This window comes from Dasypus novemcinctus, chromosome 7, assembly GCF_030445035.2.
Source record: "Dasypus novemcinctus isolate mDasNov1 chromosome 7, mDasNov1.1.hap2, whole genome shotgun sequence".
Lineage (NCBI taxonomy): Eukaryota > Metazoa > Chordata > Mammalia > Cingulata > Dasypodidae > Dasypus > Dasypus novemcinctus.
The window spans coordinates 130935246-130955864 of NC_080679.1; the positions used below are offsets into that span (position 1 = coordinate 130935246).

General features: G+C 39.2%; 1 protein-coding gene across 1 annotated transcript in view; it reads left to right on the top strand.

Annotated features, from left to right (window-relative positions):
• CNTNAP5 (contactin associated protein family member 5) overlaps positions 1 to 20619 on the top strand; it is an 810000-nt gene that overhangs the window by 669449 nt on the left and 119932 nt on the right. The window contains exon 17 of the mRNA XM_058301170.2: positions 5121 to 5339. Coding sequence (XP_058157153.1) covers positions 5121 to 5339 — 219 coding nt within the window. The remainder of the gene's footprint in view (positions 1 to 5120; positions 5340 to 20619) is intronic.

Genomic DNA, 20619 nt, shown 5'->3' on the forward strand with positions numbered 1-20619 from the left:
TAATATGTAAAAATGCCTGAAAAGGAGTAGGGATGCAATGAATAGCTATTTTTATTCTGAACATAAAAAAAAAAAATCATTCTTACTTTTTTAAGTAGAGTTGTAATTCTAGTACTGTTTGCTGTAAGCTGATAGAAAATTTGGCACTATCTCATTCTTTTAGTGATGGAGATGTAAACTTTTTCACATTTAACTCAAAATCCCTTGCTGCTTTCTAGTAATACTGGATCACTCTCTCATCCATCTCAGTTTGAATTATGGAAACAAAACCAGAAATTTCCTGAGTTGCTCAGTGATATTGGGAGAAAACAGTGGTGATTTTACAGTGCTTACTATACTATATTATAGTATAAGGTGCTCTACCATACTGTGATATATCATAGTATATATATGTACACACTTAAGTTCTGGTTTTCAAATTTATCGTACCAAGAACAGTACCAAATATGCTGTTAACTTAAAGATACTCTCCTAATAAAATAGCAAAAATTAGTAATAATAATAATAATAATGGCAATTATATTTATGCTAAACTTGTTGAATGATTAGTCTGTGCAAGACTGTACTAAATAGCTTACCTTCATTATTTCATTTCGTTTTCTAGCAATCCTGTCATCAATTTATTTTGCTATCATATTCGTTCTTCCACATGGAAACAGATGAGAAAACTCACCTAGAGAGGAGAAGCAGCATGCCCAGAAGTTACACAACCCCAAAAGGGCCCAAACCAGGGTTCAACCGGGTCTCTTTGCTCATTAGAGCAAGTCCTCCTATCTGTTTTACAAAACTGTCTCAAGAATCCAGAATGTTAGGGCTGTAAGAGAACATAGAATTATTTTCCTCCAGGTTCTGAAGTAGGGGCTTTCCAGGAAACCCCTAAAATTTTATCTAAAACAGTATTGTACCTTTTCTGGAGATAGGGATCATAGCTGCAAAGCCTCCACATTTCCAAAAAGAAGTTTAAAAGCATTTAATTCAGTCCATATTCCTCCTTTTACAGGTAAACTCATCGAAAGTCTGAGAGGTCAGCTGACTAATTTCAGGTCTTGCAACTTCTTTACTCTGTGCATGGTCCCTTGAGAGACTTCCCTGTAGGACACTGGGTGGGCATTGAGAACACAGAAATGCAAGTCATGTCAGAAATGGGAGTCAACTCAGATTCAGATCTCAGTACCAAAAGCAGTAGGCAGAATGGGAAATAAGCAGAATTCTCTATGGGATAAGGTAGTGTATTAGTCAGCCAAAGGGGTGCTGGTGCAAAATACCAGAAATTGGTTGGTTTTTATAAAGGGTATTTATTTAGGGTAGGAGCTTACAGATACCAGGCTATAAAGCATAAGTTACTCCCCTCACCAAAGTCTATTTTCACATGTTGGAGCAAGATGGCTGCCGACGTCTGTGAGGGTCCAGGCTTCCTGGGTTCCTCTGGGCTCAGCAGCTTTGTTTTCTCCACAAGGTCAACTGCAGACTATCAGGTGTTTGGCTCTGTCTCTCTCCCTAGGGTTTCTGCAGTGTCTAAGGAGCTATCTCTATTCCTTTGTGTTCTTCTCCTGGCTCAGGTCTTCTCTTCCTGAGACTTGCTTCTCTTTCCTCTGCATCCTTAATTCCTGGGGCTCCAGCTTAAGACTTGAACATCAAACTCCAACATCAGAAACCCCCACCTCTGTCCTTTGCCATGCCTTTTATCTGTGAGTCCCCACCCACCATGGGCAGGGACTCAATGCCCTAATGATGTGGCCCAATCAAAGCTCTAATCATAATTTAATCATGCCCAGGTACAGACCAGATTACAAATATAATCCAGTATCTGTTTTTGGAGTTCATAACCATATCAAACTGCTATAGATAGTCAGTTTTCCCTGCCCACATGAATCAGAACATGGTACAGCAGTTTCTCTTGAAAGCCTTACCTGTCCTTCCCCTTTTCTCTCCAATACTCCCACCTCCTATGGCTCCATGAAGTTAAAATGTCTCCTTCTGGTCTCCTATGGACTCTAGATAGAGGCCTTGCTTTTGGTACATTCTGCCAGGAGATACTACTCTCCTTTGTCAATGTTCAAGTAAACTGAAAGCTCATTGTGGGTCATTCACCTCTGAATTCTTAGGACCTTGCACAGACCCTGGCTTGAGAAAAACCTGTTGAAAGGCTAAGGTGATACTTTAGCTTTATCTTGAAACCTTTGGGGAAAAAAGAAACCGGAAGGTAAATTCATGGCATAAGCAGTATCTTCATACCTAGGAATTGGGCTATATCACTTCCTCCAACATGTTGAAAGCTAGCTTAGATTTACCTTCCCCACTCGTGCTCTCTGACTGCAAAATCACTTGCTGATATTGGGTTTATCATTTATTAACTTATATGTTCTTATTGATTCTTTCCAGGCATCTATGCTATGTATTTTTGTTTTGACTGAATGCTTAACTAGACTTCATACTTTTGAGGTCAGGGGCTATATTGTAGGAAGGTGGTTTAAAATGGGAGCCACATTACTTGAATTCAAATATCAACTCTGCCCAACCCCTGTTGGGACAATTCATTTACCTATCTATGTCTCATTTTCCTCACCTGTAAAATAGTACTTGTCTCATAAGTCAGTGATTAGACTTCAATGGGTTGACTCATGAAAATTGCTTAGACAAGTATCTGACTCATTGCAAGTACTAAATAAATAGTAGGTATTATTATTGTATCTCACTGATTCTCCCCAGATTGAGAAGGAATGAGTTGAACATGGTAGATCTTTAATAGTTCCTTGAATTCAATTAAATAAAAATGTATTGAAATAATATAGTCCTAATAATGTCTGACATGGTGAATGAACAACTATGTGATTATACTGAATACCATTGAGTATACACTTAGGATGAATTGTGTGCTTTACTAATATGTATCAATAAAACTGAGTTGTTAAAAAAGTTAAATAAAAACAAAAGATTTCCCAGGGAACTTTATATATTGGTATAAAACTTAATACTCTGTGAAAGAATTTCAAAAGAACATCCAGTGACTATGTGACAATATTCTAATGAATATGACTTCAATTTGGTGACAACTTCCTATATACAAGGCAGGAGCTAGGTGCTGGATATACAATGAATGAGGCGTTTAGAAGCTATGTGCATCGGGAATTTGCAGACAAATAGGAGAGACAGACGATAAACAGACCATTACTCAACAAGGGGACAAATGTTAAGCCAGAGGTAAATGTAGACAAGAAACCCAACCTTGGGCAGGATGGCAGGGACAATGGGCAGACACAGGGAGTCAGATAAGCCCCCACAAAAGTATGCTTTCCTGGTGGAACTGTGTATCTACAAGACCAGTTTTGCAGGAAGACTTTTTGCAAAATCTTTTGCATTCCTCTCCCACAGTGTCATCAATCTTGACCTTACATTCTTTTGAAAGAAAATACACTGAGACCTGGTCATGCTTCAGTCAGGGCATGTTTGATTTTGAGATGTACAGGCCTGCAAGGTGGCATCAGAGATCCAACTAAGAAACAAGGGATGGCTCAAGGGGGCTTCTTCACTCTTCCGTCTTCCTTTAGTTGTTTGCAACCAATTTGTTCCCTCCAGTCGTTCCCTTTAAAGCCAAAAGCAATTCACCTGCTTTGATGAAACCTGAAACTAAGGCCATCACTGTCTCTAACCCTAATTGACCACATACTGTGCACCAAGCAGTTTTATGACCTCTTTCTCACTGCCTTTCTTTAACATCAGTCAAAGCTCATGTTCACAGAAAACAAAATGCTTCCAGCTCTGAATTACTTGAAATTTTGCATCTTGGGGGAGGAGGGCATTCTTTTGGAGTTGATAGGATGATGAGGGAACGGTCCAGGATGGGGTTTGATCTTTATATCTCCATAATCCGTATCTAGCAATTGATGACTTTGTCAGTCACCTATTTCCTTGCTGGGGGTTGAGGAGGGCTTCAGAATAGCAAGTAGGAAAAAATGGTCTGTTCTGTGAAAGCTCCGGTTTCATAGAGGAAACCTGCTGCGCCTCAACCTCCATTTATAGTTAACCTCTCCAATTTATTCAAACTTACAAATTTATGTTTAATAACAGAACATATAAGAAGATATACCCAATAGGGCAAAACGGTGGTAAATTCTGCCCTTGGAGTCAGATTCTCGTTATTGTCTGGGAAACCTTGAGCAAATTAACTTTACTTCTCTGAAAATTTTCATCCACACAAATTCAATAGTTATACAGACAACACCTCCCTTTCTCGTGGGACTGTTTTGAGGGTAAAACCGAGAGAATCCCCTTAGCACTTAGCACGGTGCCAGGGATAAGGTTAATGTTTCTATTTTACTGCCACTTCCTTCTCTCCCTCTTTTGATCATTATACTGCCACCTCCACCACCATCATCATCATCACCATGACCATCATCATCATCACTATCACCATCAGCAGCAGCATCATTGATATTATTATCTTGACCAACTGTGCCCTAGATTGCTTGACAGGTAGGTTGTTGTAGAGGGACAAAAAAGAGTAACAGAAGGTGTCCATCCTTGGTGGCAGGAGACTTGGCCTGGTGTCCTGGCATAGCCACTTGCAATTATGTCTCCTTGGGCAAGGTACCTCAACTTTCTGTGCTTCTTTTATTAATATTTATTTTAAATCATGAAAGTAACACTAAAGCTTGCATTACTTATGTTAATGAGACAACATGGAGGGGAGGGCACTAGGCTTCCCAAGGCAAGAGATTTCTCCCAGCAGGAGTAGAGGTGCCCCACTCACCAAGAGTCTACAGATAATCAGGAGGATACAACTAAAGCCAGAGTAGATACCAAGAACACAGAACCGGAGCAGTGATGCAGGGTTTTCAGATTGGCTTTGGAGGCCCAGGGCCCTATTGTATTTCCTGAATTCTTACAACTAAGCAAAAAATAAAAAAATAAAATAAATAGTTCAAGAAAATGATAGTTCCTCAGTATTTGGCAGTTACTGTTATTAGTAATCATCTCAATGCACAGCTATTTCCATGGAAGTCCTCTTTCTTGTGCTTTGTGTTGATAATCATGTCTCCCATTTATTCAGGGTAAACTTGTTCCCAAAATGTATAGACAACTCCCTTTATCCTTCTTCCTGTTTTCCTCTCTGGTTTCAGCTCCTTCTGAGATCACATTTGCCATCGATGTTGGGAAGGGCCCCGTGGAGCTCACCGTCCAGTCTCCATACCTGCTGAATGACAACCAATGGCATTACGTCCGGGCTGAGAGGAACCTCAAGGAGACCTCGCTCCAGGTGGACAACCTCCCGAGGAGGGTCAGGGAGACTTCAGAGGAGGGCCATTACCGATTGCCGCTCAACACCCAATTATTTGTAGGTAGGGGACATCTTGAGGTGCCCTTCCACTAGGGGCCATCATGTGACCAGGTCTATGAAAACTGCTCTTGCCTTTTAGGCCTGGGAAATGATTAACCTGTGCCACAAAGCATTTAGAATCATACATTTAATTGAACAAATTCTTCCTTTCTGGATTCATCAGCTCATAAAAGATGATGCCACTTCTTAGCACCTTTTGAGGTGGTCTCGGACAGTTTTCGTATTTTTTTCCCTAGTATATTTTACCTTCAGACATTCAGGGACCCCCATGTCTTTTCCACCCTTCTAATCAAAATCTGCTCTTCAGAAAAGTATATTATCTGTTACCTATACTTTAATAGGCATAGATTCTAAGAAAACAGGCAGCCTTCATGAAAATATCAGGAATTATTGATAACAGGGGAATGAAGAATGTTGGCCAACCTGAAGGGATTTCAGTCTATGGTAATGTGGTGGTGGGAGGAAGGACTCCTTTTTAACCTGTGTGCTTCCTTGAGACTCCCTGACAGCACGCAAAGTAGGTAACTACTTTACTACTTGCACAGAAAAGCTTCCCTCTCACCCAACAGACATCTCTACATGAGTTTTCCCCATAATGCTAGGAATTAGCCTTCTACCAGACTATTTACATGAATGGGCTGCCTCTGCTGGTGATGGATCCTGGAGATGCTCGACATCATTCAATGAATCATGCCATGCACTATTATCATGCACCGTGGTAGGTGCCTTGTGAGACGGTGGGGATTGGAAGATGGATTGTGCAAGGGCACTGCTCTCAGAGAGAGAGGGAAGGAGACAGAGGGAGAGAGATAGACAGAAACAAAAGACACATGGAGATTATTTCAGCCAATTAGCCTAGGTAGGAGAGGTCAACCTTATATCTTTAATTTAAAAACGATTTTTTGAAAGTGTATTGAACAGCTATAGTAAGGCTTTTAAAAAATACATAATAGAGCTTCAAAGGTTAGCAAGATAGCGATATTATCAAAGCCAAAGGGCTGCTCTTATATGAAACTTGAAGATCAGGTGCTTAGAACAGTGATACAAATAAGTGCCAAAATTTACCAGTCATACAGGATTTAACTTTCTTTCCTCATTTAATTTTGTTTTGTTTTGTTTTAAAGGAAGCTTTAGATTACATAAATGTTACATAAAAAATATAGGGGATTCCCATATGCCCCACCCCACACCCCTCCCACACTTTACTACATCAACAACATCCTTTATTAGTGTGGTACATTTGTTACAACTGATGAACACATATTGCAACATTGCTACCAACCATGGACTGTAGTTTACATTATAGTTTACACTCTGCCCCTGCACAATTTTATAGGTTATGGGGAAATAAATAATGGCCTGTATCCATCATTGCAGTGTCATATAGGACAATTCCAATGTCCTGAAAATGCCCCCATTTTATACCTATTCTTCCCTCTCCCTCCCCTCAGAACCTCTGGTGGCCACTGCCTTTATAGAAATGGTAAAAGTTCTTCCATTACTAGAATAATAATATATCAAAATAGAATAATAATGCCTATGTTAGTCCATTGTTCATTCCCTCATCTTGAAGATTTGGGGATGGCAATGCCCACTCTGTTTCTAAATAAGAGGGAGCTTAGATCCCAGGGGCAGGTGGATGGAACTACCTTGCTTGCAGTCACAGGGACTCTCTTCTTTGGGATGGTCGGTGTCCATCGTCATCTCCTTGTTAGTTGTCCTGGGGGAGTCTAATGAACTGGAGAGTAGGTGCAGCATAGTGCCACTGGTAATAAGGAAATGACATCAACAATCAATGGGTGTTTCTTACGTGCTTCCTTTAAATTTGAGTTTGTGTTACTTTTAAGACTGAGGAAAAATGTCACTACATGCACAATAGAAAAGAATAGCAAAATATGAGAATATAATATATTTTCTTCTCAAAATTTTTCTTTCTTCATCTCTCAATTTTTACATATCTAGTAGAAGCTAGAATATAAGCTATTAAAATCATTTTTATGACTACAAGTCATTTGTTTAATTAATAACCCATGTAAGTGATGTGATTTACTATTGAAATGTTTTTAAAATTTGTGTTGCTGTTTTAATTCTATTTAAGCAGCATTTTATTTCTCTAAGGAAGCTTGCTAGTCATCAAGACTTAACACCATTTTCAGTAGAATCCAAGTATTTTGCAAATTTCATAAATTATATTCCACATCAAGGTTTATCTTCTGGCAGTATTCATGAATCCTTCTGGCTGAAAGGTGTATATAAAGATGCAATTTTTTTATCCTTTCATGCAAATTTCATGTAGCTATGAAATTATTATATGGCCTGAATATGTGATAAAATTTGTGCCAGTCAAGTGGGAAAAGAGGCAGTTGTGCTTCATAGCAGGTTTCTATCTGCAAGCATCTTCCCTAAATTGATCACAAATGGAATGAGTTGTAAGAACTTATTGATGGGTCCAGAACAGTTCACATTGGAAGTGGATCTAAGATCAGCTGCAGCAACAGCATTTGCTTCTGTTATGTTTCTCTCCACTTTGTCCTCTCTCAGATGTGACTCGGTTTTATTGAATTTGTCTTAATATACTAGAAGAAGAAAAACTACTGCTGGAAGTCCTTTCAGTTTGTTGGTTGGAATTTTGTGGCTTAGTGTTCAACAATATACCCATTTAGAAATGCCAGATGGCCAAAAATGCTGAAGTCCTAACATTTCCATTTTGAAAATTCCAAGTGTTGAAAAAGAAAATCTATATAGCAGTCAAAGTGAAGAATGGCATTTCCTATCATACAGACATTTAGAGACAAGATATTTATATTTCCTAGGCAGAAAAAGATACCACCTGCGTGCACTGCTTTACTGGGGTTGATAGAGTATGGCATTACTTAAATAATAATTTGGATATGCCAGTCTAGATACCTTTGGCCATTGAAGGATATTTCAAACAAAACATCAAGCAGCCTTCAGCACTGTAATCACTTGCCTTGCCACTGTGGTCAGGAGTGTTTCTTGAGTACCAGAGATGGCTTGAATTTTATGGAATAGGATGTGTCTTTAAGCACTGCCTCTGTCATTGGGATGTGACAGGTTGGAGGGCTGATACACGATTCAATACAAGCTAGATTCCCAGAATCAATAGTTAAACTGCAGGCTATTTTATCACCAGAGTAGTTAGCAGCAGCCGTACTGTTTTGCCGATCACATTTCTTCAACACAGTGGGAGAAAGTAAGTGTAGAGCAAAGCCCCCTTCTTTGCTTTCTCTATGATGTACCTGAAAACGTTGGGTGGGACAAGAAAAGTCTAAGTACTCATGCCTTCTTGTCCCTGGAAGGGAACTGAAGAGATCTGAGTAGACCTTCCAGGTCAGCTGATAGCAAGCCATGAGACCCTGGTAGGAAAATAGTTAGTCTAAGTGTACTCATTATCTTTATTTACGAAATTAAAATGAAGAGTCTGGGAAGTGGAATTTTCGTGACTTGTCCATCTGTTATCTGCACATATATATCTGGAAGGACAATCACTCTTTTCCACCATGCCTTACGTAGCCATCAGCAAGGAGACTGTCTTATTCTACGTAGACCTGACTCAGAATCTTTCCAAATGTGTTCAAAGCACAGAGAAGGTACTTTGTGAAGACATGGGCCTGTGACACTCATGGTTGTGTGACTTTACTTGCCTCTTACTCTCCTTCACAGGCCCATTTTTCTTGGTCCAGCTGCTCTAGTTGTATAAAAATAAATTGAAGTTACTCCCAATTTACAATCTCCTGAAGGAAAATACTATACCAATGTGATAAATCATGAAGTTTGAAGGGGTGCATCTACCCCTCCCCCATCGCATACACACATGATGTACACCAAAATTTCTGTTCCTGCTTGCAGGCTAGTAAGGAATTGTTATTTCTATATTGAAATGAAGCATGTCAGACTCAACGAGGCCAATGTGAAGCCAAGCAAGGCACTTGAGCAGCTCAGTATTCATTTTAAATTTGTGTCCTGCCACTTCAAAAACTCCTGTTCTGTGACATAAAGCAACCACTCAGGAAAGTTCCAACAAGTTTCTTTGTGGATCAGTCACTTACATTTTTTCATTGCATAAGGCCTATGAGAATGGCCTTTCTGAAGCAGACCAGTAGAAGTTTCCATTTGAGAAGATAGAGCAGTTTCTAATCATAGGAAGATATCTACAGTCCTTTTACATTTGAAAAATACACTGAAAAACCACGTTTTAGCAATGCCGGCGTGCATGAAAGGGGATATTTATTGCTATGTCAATGGTGAAAAAAATTATTATTAGCGTTATATAAATTTCTGATTATAATGTCAAACCTGTCAAAAATTTATTTTTCAATGCTAAATAATATGTTGAGTACATTTGAATAATTTTTCTTAGGAAAAGTTTAATATATGATTTGTGAAGTGCCCCATACAAAGTAAGTAAGAGAATTTGCTCTTATCCATCTACAAAGTTGATAGACCTTGGAACATTAGCAGGCAAGTTTCAAGTGTGTTTCTTCATTGCTACATAGCAAACATAAAGAGCTCCAAGCATCCACTCAGTGCAGAGATCTTGAATGAAAAAAAAAAAAATGAGGAGATACCTGGTTCCTTATGCATTTTCTTTCCTCAACACCACTGCTCCACAAAATCAGATTCTTAGAGTTTGAAAGTAGTTTAAAGAGCGTTGGCTCTAAACGAACATTTAGAGAGCCAACCATACTACTTCAGAATTTTCTTTCACTTCTGATACATTGGGTCCATCCTAATCACCCACTTTAAATATTTTCTTCTCTCTAAAATAATACACTTTTTAAAATGTTAATCTACAAACTCTTCTGTTTTCATTGCAGCTCATTTCACCATATATGGACCTCCTTTGGCCTATAAGGTGCAATTGAAGCCAAATGGGCAATTTTCTTGTTTGGTTTGCTTTTTTTTGGAATTGGGAAAACACATCTTAGATTAGACCATCTTTTTATAAAGGACAGGGCAGTGTGGTCTCATTTTCTCATGCAGGCCAGGGCAAGAGACTTGAGATTTAGATCATACAAAAACTTGTACTAGAATCAGTAACTCTGTTTTCCTTGGCAATGCCTTTGTCAGTAAAGGAAAAAGAAAACAGGATGATGCCGTTTAGGTAGAGCTGGGGTGATGATTGCACAAAAAAATTCTTTCCAGAAAATAAAATGGTACACCTTGAATTTCAGGAAACAAATCCGTGGAACAATAGAGAGATGAGGAGTTGGCTTTCCCAAAACCAAGAAGCCATTGAACTAATGTGAAGGGGACATGCAGAGCAGGGAAACTGTAGGTGGGAAAAGAGCAAACCAAGGGAGGATCACAGAATCCAAAACACTGTTTTCAGCACAGTGAATTCCTTGCAGTTCCTCCAAAGCCTTTGGTGACAAGCCCATAACTCCGTAAGGGGATGAGGATGGCCTTCAGCAATGTGATGGATGGAAGATGTAATCAACACCCTCTGCTGAGCATCGTTGGCAGGTTTATACTCCATTCTCATTCTGTTCCAGGGAGAAAGGGATTGGGCTTCCAAGCTATTTGCATAGAGAAGGCAATTCTGTCGAAGTGGTAATAAGTGTTCCGTTGTAATCGAGCTTTCTGCTTCACCTTCCTGTCTCTCTAAAGGGCGAGGGGTGAGTTTCCAACCTGTGCACTGTGTTCAGGGAAGATCAGGGACCTGTGGGAAACACTGTGGTGCTTTGCCCAGATCTTACTTCAAGGAAAGACTTATGGCCCCAGCCATGGGGAGTCAGTAGATGGTCTTCACCTGTCTGTCCCCTCAGGGCCTGCCTCCAGTGCAGTGATCCAACTGGCCAAAGTCACTTCTTTCCCAAGGTGGGACACATCCGGGGACCAATTAGGAAAGGGGGTAAAGGACCAGCCATTTTGGCCCAAGAAGGTCCATCTCTGATAAGCTATTCTACCTCCATGCTCCCAGTAAGCCTGTGCCAGAAAGTCATTGAGGCTGTGCAGCAGCTCCTATCTCCCTCCACCCTCACCTGCTCCCTTTCCCCCTTCCACAGGCTGGATGCCAAGAGCACCCCTAATAAACCTCCTACCTGCTAAGCACCATCTCTGAGCCTGCTTCCTGGGAAGTCAAGCTGAGATGCAATCAGAGAGATTTTCTTGTGCAAAACACATACATTCATCCATTTTTATCGTAAGTTAGTTGTCTTAAGCAAACTTTATTCTTCGTTCCTCCCAGGGATTATCCATAAACCAATGCCTCCTCCTCTCCTACTTCTTTGTCCTAAAGACTCTGTAGAGATGAATGGGTTCTAAAGAATCTAATCCACATCATTTCACTTCACTCACTTTTGACAGTCTTATATCTCGAACTAGAATGGACTTTTCCCCACTGCTCCCCACCAATCTACTTGGAAGATTCTTTCTCATTGATGAAGCAGATTTCAATGATTCTTCTCTCAGGGGAGTTTATTCTGTTACTCCCCACCCCATCCCCTCCTTTCAGCTGACAGTGTACCAGTGATACCTCTTTGAGTACATTCATAATGCTGTGTTTTAATTACCTGGTCATGGTCTCTCTTAGGTGTAGTGGTTTCCTTGTGGGGTGGCATGGTTTCTAATTTATCTTCACATCCTTGGGATCTAGCTCAGATTCTCTGATATACAGTGTTCAGTAAGTGTCCAGAGCATTAATGAATGTGAATGAATGCATAGTTTCAAATAGTGACTCTTCCACCTCTAGCTTTATGGTTTTAGGCAAGTCACTTACCTTCCCTGAGCCTCAGTCATTCCATCTGCTGACTAGGCTTAATAATTGATACATCACAATCAGGAGCATAGTTTGAAGATGAAGTGGATGATTCCCTCCTGCATTTGGGATCTAAGGGTTATTAAATAAGAGTGGTAGGCAAAAACCATTTCAAATGGGCAATGATTTGTGTCCTCACCTCAGTGGGATAATAAGGCACCTATTGTTTTTCTTTTTAAAAAATTTTACTTTTTATTAGAGCAGTTGGAGGTATATAGAAAATATCATGCAGAAATTACAGAGTTCTCATATATCACTCCACACCCACAGTTTTCCTTGTTCTTAACATTTTGCATTCGTGTGGTACCTCTGTTACAATTGATGAATCAATGTGCTGCAATTATATTATTAACTTAGTCCTCAGTTAACGTTAAGTTTCACTCTTTGCATTGTGTGTTTGTTTGTTTTTAAATTTTGTGTTTTGGCAAGATATATACAACCTACAATGTACCATTTTAACCTGTTCCAAGTATGCAATTCAGTGATATTAGCTACAGCTGCAATGTTGAACTTCCGTCATCATCATCCATTACCAATCTATCCAAGCAGACACTGTGCACCAAGTATGCATTAACTCTTCACAAGGCACTGTTTTTTTTCTGGAAATTGTGAGAATCTGACATTGAGAGAACACTTTCAGCTGATATAACAGCCTCAGGGGAATGGATCCTGCTCCACACAGGATTTCATTCCTTCTTCCCACAAATCAGCAGAAGTGGCCCCACATGTTAGCCCACACAAAGTGTGCTTTAGTTTCCGTGGGCTTTTGTGACCCTGAACTTGAGGCCTTAAACCACAGAAATGCATCATTGCCCAAGTCTGGAGACCAGAAGTTTCAAATGAAGGTGTAGATAAGGCCAGGATTCTCGGAAGGGTTAAGGGAGGATCCTTCTTCGCCTCTCCCAAGCTTCAGGAGATGCCAGTCCTCATCTTTCCCCAACTGGTAGCTGCCTCCAGGCTCTTCTAGTGTCTGAGTCACTGGTGGAAGAGCCCACCCTGTCCCAGTGTGACCCCATCTTAACTAATTCTACCTGCGATGACCTTATTTCCAAGTAAGGTCATTTTCGGTGGTATTGGGGGCAAGACTTCAGTGTGTCTTCTGTCCCAGCAATATGTGATGGCCTCAAAATGTGGGGAGTTGGGCCTTTCTGAATGATAAAGTTGCAACTGCCATTTCCTTGGCAACCATCTCCAGAGGAAAGGAATTTTCATAACCACATCTTCAAATTGGTGTGTGGCTCCTACTTGGTTGGTGCAGAGGTATTATTGCCAGATTTATATTTCCCTATTGTTCTGTTCAATGAAGATGGGTTTGTTTGTTTTTTTTTAGGAGGTACTGGGTTTTGAACCCAGGAACATGGGGAACATGTGCTCAACCGCTGAGCTACACCTCCCAAAGAGAGTTGTTTTCTTCCTTTGTTTGCTTGTTTGTTTGTTTTTAGGAGGCACCAGGGATTGAACTGGGGCCTCGTACATGAAAAGCAGGCACTCATCCACTTGAGCTACATCCACTCCCCAAAACGGGCTTGCTTTTAAGGAATCCCATTAGGGCTGGCGAATGTGCCCAGGTCAGATCTGGCCTCACCATTTGTGGTTCAAAGATACACTTACTTTCATGACATGATCTGAAAGCCAACCACATCCTTTACACATCTGTAGCTCATCTGTTTGCCTGGACTTTCTGTGTCTAAGGCAGCTGTAAAAAGACAAACCGTGTCTTTCTTTTTAGTTTTCCTTTTTTTTTTCAATTAAAGTAATTTTCTTAAATAAATTTGTTCTCCATTCCTCCCAGAGGCCATAAAATAGAGCTTTCATTTTCTCCTACCTTGTCTGTAGACCCTTTAAAAACCAGTGGCTTCTTCACAACCCATTTCACAGTTGAATTTGAACCATTGTGTTGCGTGAAGGTGACACACGAGGAGTTGTCTCATCCCTTCCTTCCACTTGCTGCTCTGCATCCTTGTCTCCCTCTTTATTTTCCTTACATTCTTATTCTGAATTCAAAGTCAGTTCTCATCCCTGAGATAAGCGGTGGGGACATGAAGATAAAGCAGCATTGGCTATTTAAGGAATAAAGGCTACCAGGAATAAAAGGTATAAAAGCAATCCTTACGAGGTAGTGCATGGGGTGCATATCCCAGTGGATATATGTGTATTTCCCACATACTGGGGAAATAAGGTTAAAATAGAAATTGGTAGTCTCTGAGGGAATCAACTTGGAATTCTGGTGCAGTTCAGCTGTAGGGAGGAGATCAATTCCCTTGGGGTAGCCAGTCACTAGCTTATCCAGAAGTCACTGAATCTGCCTTGGTCTAATTTGTGGGAGCACAACCGAAGCCCTAATGTCTCAGGACCCCAGAGAAACCAGTGTTTCCCTGCCCTGCTACCCACTGAGCTACCTCCTAGTGGACATTCTCTTATGTAGCCTCAGGGATAATGTGTTTCCCTCCTTCCATTGTCTGGACGACTCCTGAGTTCTGCAACCTGCTCAAATTTCCCTTAAAAGAGTGGGGCGGTGTCCCTCTCAACCATGGGTGCCACTACTCCTCTGCTTCCCATCCCTCAGCCTGGCCCCATAAATGTTGTTCCTAAGGATCCCTTCTCTCCCTTCTTTGTATCCCCCATGCCTTCTTTGGGAAATCAATTCATGCAAATAGATGGGGCTTGGGGGGCTTCTGTCAGGAAGAAGTCATGTTGCCAAAGTCAGATTTAAGGGTAAGATTTAGGGAGCTCACCTATTCAACCACAGTCAGTAGTCCTTGCCCTAGAGGAGCTCCCCACATCCTATCCTCTAGTATTAGAGTAGAGAGCATTGGACTGGTTTACACACACACACACACACACACACACACACACACACACACACACACTTCTTTTTTTTAAACAGTACCTTCAATATTCCAGATTCCAGAATTCCTAAAACTTGTAACTCGCCTTTCCTCCAGAATGTGCTGTAAAATGTGTTTGCTCTTGTTCCATCATTTTTAATCCCTTTGCTTATTCACTTTCCTTTTTTAACCACCTTCTATTCTTCAATGACACGTTTCTTACCTCTTGATTCTTGACAATCATATAACTTCTGTTTAGTACCTGCACTTTATGCAGGGCAATGAGGATAACCATGTGTGTACCTTGTTTCATGCTTACAAAAGACTGAAAATCCTCTGGATAGTTCAGTATTTGTTGTTGTTATTGTTATTGTTATTATTATTATTATTATTATCTGTCCCAGTCAATGTATATTATCTATTACAGGTTTGTAATTTCTAATAATAAGTAACATTATTTTAATTGATACCAGTATCATGTGATAAAATATAATCTTCAAAAAGGTAAAGTTATGAGTAGCAGGCAAATAAAAAAAGATTTTACTTAATCCATTAATTAATGAGGGAACCAGTAAGATGTTAAGACCAGATCAAAAAACATCTGAAAAACTAATAAGTTTATAGGCAATTTCTTAACAGCAAATTTTGTTTAAAAACAAAAAATGTTAAGATAGAAAACTGGTTTATTACCAGCAGGCTATCTTTGCAGTTATCTGTTACACGGGACAGAAATTATTTGCCTCTTCATTGGTCAAATATCTCCCATGTTTGTTGCTTTATTTCCAAGTCTCAGATCATATTTCTGACCACAGAGAATTGCTACTCAAATTGATGATATCCTGCTGGTCACATTTTTGCCTTCACTTCCACAAGCTGGAATGAGAAAGAGCCCTGCAGTGAGCTTTGCATAGTTGCATGAGAATGAAGAAGTGCTCACAGAATGGCTCCTGAGAGCTGTTTGGCCCTGACCTGCCCTGGCAACTTTTCTTTTAGTGAAAACTGATATATCACCCCAGAATTCCCACCCCCTACCCCTTCTCTGGTCTTTGGGGCCTTATCCTTGTATGTCTGGAAGTTGGCTAGAGAAAGCCATGTTGTAGGTTTCAGATTTTAGCTTGGAATGAGGACAGTTACCCCTTCAGACAGGCTTTTTTTGAATGTAGCAAGGTCAATAGAATCCATTAACCCCAAAGAACTAAAGGATTTTAGGGTGTGTGGGGCTTGATCGTTAGGGTTTCTATTGTAGGCTCTTCTTGGGCCCCCTGGACTCACCATACAATCACTTTAGACCAGGTGATACTGTGAGGAAGGGGACGTTCTCAAGTTTTATCACTGTAGGTCTTTTCTTTATTACTCTCTGAATGAATCAATCCTTGAGTTCCTGAAGGGATATCTGCCCTGGACAGCGCCACCCTGGAGAAAGGTAATCAGGGTGGTTTCCAGGGGCCCAGCTATCCATGGAATGAATGCCAACACTGCTGCCCACTGGGCACGGATTCCTCCAGGCAACCAGCCAGGAAGAAGGAGGCCGTCCCTCAGCTGATTCAGAAGACCTGTGTATTTCTCACCAAACTGCACCTGCAGGGAGAACAACCGTCCTTCCTTTTTGACCCGAGCCTTTTGTAACTTCTCTCCTTTTAGGCTGTATTTTTTAGCCATTTTATCTGATTTCATCTCTGAAAACACTGGCAGAAAGGAGCTCAGTGAGGAGTGACTTGGCTCCAGTTGACGCAGGATGACCCTCTTGGTGCACTTGTCTCCTGTGACTGTTCCAGACGGTGACTGCCCTGTCACCTCAGCAATCATTCAGAAGAACCTCCAAATAGAGTGCATAGCAATAGTCCATACGATTCTCTGGGTCATTAATTCAGCCATCATTAGCTGCAGTGGGATTTGTTTCCTGTAGATCCACAGCAGCAACAGAAGCAGATGCACAATTGAGCTGCTTGCTTGCTTCCCTTCTTCCTGAATCATAAATAATAAGCCAATTGGCATGTACAAAGAATGCACAGAAAGACCTAAGTGCCACCATTCTGATAAATGCATAAAACCTGCATGGGGAGGTAAATAATATGTTCACAACCAATACATATACCGAAAATGAACATGCTTACCCTGGGAAAGGTGAGTTCCCTAATATCCAAGCACCACATGGCTTAACAGAGATATATACACAATTCTATAAAAAGAAGTTTTGGTTATTTTTGGAAACTTGATACTGTAAATTACTTCATAAATGACTTTTAAGAGAAAGAGATGGACAACAGACATAGACAATATACATAATAAATGAAGTAATTTATTTTAAGATATCCAAACAATAAACAAGCATATGTTATATCCTAGTCCTCTTTGTAGAGATAACCAATCATATTAGTGCAGTAGGAAAGTCTGGGGTTCTTGTTCAATGTATTCACATATGTTATAGTACTCTTAGGAAACGTAGTATTACTCTGTGGCTATTTTTATATAAACAATATGCTTGTATGCATGCATGTTTTTGTTTTCCGTTATTTTTTTACTTAACATATGCCATGGAAATCTTACCATGTGAATATAAATTCGTATTCTTTTAAGCCGCTGCATACATTTTACAGAAAGCTTGCACAATAGGTTATTTAACGTGTTTCTTATCAAAGGGAATTTGAGTCTTTTGGAATTTCTTCACTATTGCAAACAATGCAGTAAAAATGTCCTTGGCACATATGCATATTTTTTCAGGGTCAAAGAATCTGCATTTTAAATTTTAATAGATCCTGCTCTATGGCCCTGCTTAAAAGATATAATGTTTTTCATTTTAATTCAAAGACCATGAGAGTTTCTGTTATCCTTATATTTGCCATTAGTATTAAATTATCAAACTAATATTTTGTAGCTGATAAATACAAAAATTAACTCATTCTTTAATTGACAGTTTCCCAATTACTTAATGAAATATATTTCATTTGTTTGGGTTTTTTTTTTTCCATTTATATTGTTACTTTTGTGAATTTTTTTTCATGTCCACTGCAAACTTTTAAATTTGTTTAGACATTTAGTTTTTCTTAATGATTTAAAGAAGTTTCTTCAATATCCTGGATTTTACTTCCTGGATCATAGTATAGATTACAATTATTTCTAGTCATTTACTCATCTTCTGACTTTATTTTGAATAACTAAAAATAGTAAGCTTTCATTTTGACATACATGTTTATGTAGTCTTATCTAAATATAATTTTATATCTAATATTTTTTGTTTTGTTGGTTTGTTTTGTCATTTGGTTTGTTGGTACTCTGTCTTTAATTAATCTGGAATTTGTTTAAAGGGTTGAGGTAGAGATTGTAACCTTATTTATTTTCCAAATGGGTTGTCAATTTTCCAGCCTTCATTTATTGCATAGTCTCTCTTTCCCTAGTGATTAAGAAATCCAATATAAATTATAACATCCAAAATCCCCACATGCGAAGAGTCTGTTTCTGGATTCCCTATTCTGTTTTATTTAAATAGCATTTTATTTATTTATTTTTAATAACACTTTTTAAAATTAAAGTTAATAGATCACATGGAACATTACATTAAAAAAACATAAGAGGTTCCCATATAACCCACACCCCCCCACCCCCGTCATTTTTGTAAATTGTATTTTTTTGAAGATACATACATCGCAAGAAGTTTACATTATAAAAAGCATAAGAGGTTCCCATATACCCTCCATTCCCCCATCCCACTCCTCCCACACCAGCAACCTCTCCCATCATTGTGGCACACTCATCGCCCTCGGCGAACACTTAAATAGCTTTTTAGTCTCCCCCAAGTCCTGCAACAATATCATATTCATTTTGCATGTGACACAGGACAAGTCCCCATTCACCCCCATGCGCTACACAAACACCTCATTGCTTATTCTTTTTAGCATTATATTAACTATTCACAAACATTTTCTCTTCTTTTTGGATTTCAGAATTAGCTTTTCACACTCTATGAAAAGAATTTTTTCTTGGGCTGGTTATTGGGATTTTATTGCAATATAGATTAAAACTATACATGACTGAGTCATAGAGAAGCGTGATCTAGCTCTTCATTTATTCTTTAGGACCCTCAGTAAAGTTTTATTGTTTCCTTCATATGCACAGAGATCTTGTTAAGTTTATTTCTGGATGCTTGGCTACCTTTGTGATTAAATAGGATCATTTTTCTTGCTATTACATTTTTAATTGGTTATTGTTGCTATATAGGATTATTATTGATTTTTCTATATTAATATTTTATATCCAGTCACATTCTTATACTTTCATTTTAATTGTAATAGTTTGTCATTATTACTGAGGGGAGGGGTAGTTTTTCTGGGTAGACAACTATACCATGAACAAATAATGAAGTGTTGTGTCTTTCTTGCTAGTGTCTGCAATATAGCTTTTATTCAGTAAGTTTTAGTGTCACAGTAATTATTTATTTTTTAAGGCAGGGAATTACACTGATTGTTATTTCCCTACCGCAAATCATCTTTGTATTTCCTGGATAAATAGCACTCATTCATGATATCTCCTTCTTTAAGACAGTGCAAGATTCAAATTGTAATATTTAAGATAGGAGTATTTATTTATTTTTGTATGAGATGATCATGTGGATCTGAAAGAGTAGGGCAGATCTGTTTTGAAACCAGTGGATGGGAGGTTCCAAATCAATCAAAAATCGCAGGTGGTAATGGAAGGTACAAATCAGGATTCCCTCTAAAATTCTTGGGACTGGGAGAATTTTACCTCAATAGTCACCTACACTTTTCATCTATAGTTTGCAGAATAATAACTGGCATTCAGAATGTTGACTGGAGGACTGAAAAGGCCCTCAATCTGAGGATATGAACAATTAAAACTGTAGTACATTGCTGGTGGGAGTATAAATTGATACATTTGGAGACTTCTTTGATATTATCGACTAGAGCTGAATATACACATGCCCTATTACCCAACCATTCTACTTCTCAGTGTACAGCCATCAGAAAGATGTACCAAAAGAAATGCAGAGGATTGTTCATAGCAACACTATTCATAATAGCCCAAAGCTCTACTAAGTGGCCTTCTGCAGTGGAATGGGCAGCAGTCCATGGACAGCTCTCATTACATGCTACAGCAATGAGAATGAGCAGATACATGCAGCAACGTGGATAGATTGCATTGATGCAATGCTGGACAAAAATGCCAATCTCCAAAGAATACTTACTATATGCATAATAGCATTCAGCCACTGGTTTAAGAACTTGTGGTATCCTTGGGGAAAGTGGGTTAGTGATTGGACCGGAGTTTCTGGTGTTATGGTAAAAGGTCTGCTTTTTCAACTAGGTGCTAGTTACTAGTTTGTGAAAATTCCTCAGCATGTATGCTCGTGCCCTATTTGTATAGATGCTATGAAACAAATGGAGACTAAATCATTAAATTGAGTTTTTCATCATCATAAATTGGAATTGTTTTTTAGCAGTTCTCCTTATGGTACGACCATGATTTATTTACTCTCCTATCGCCTGTTGTCAGACACTTCCCTCCCCCAATTTTTAATGAGTATATATATGGATAACTTAATTCACCGCAGCTCTATTTCAGGCTTTTTCTTTAACAAAGTGGAATAAGGTTAATGGTAATAGTGCTTTAATGGCATTTGTGTTTATTGCTATAAAATTCTTCAAAAGGTTTTTCAC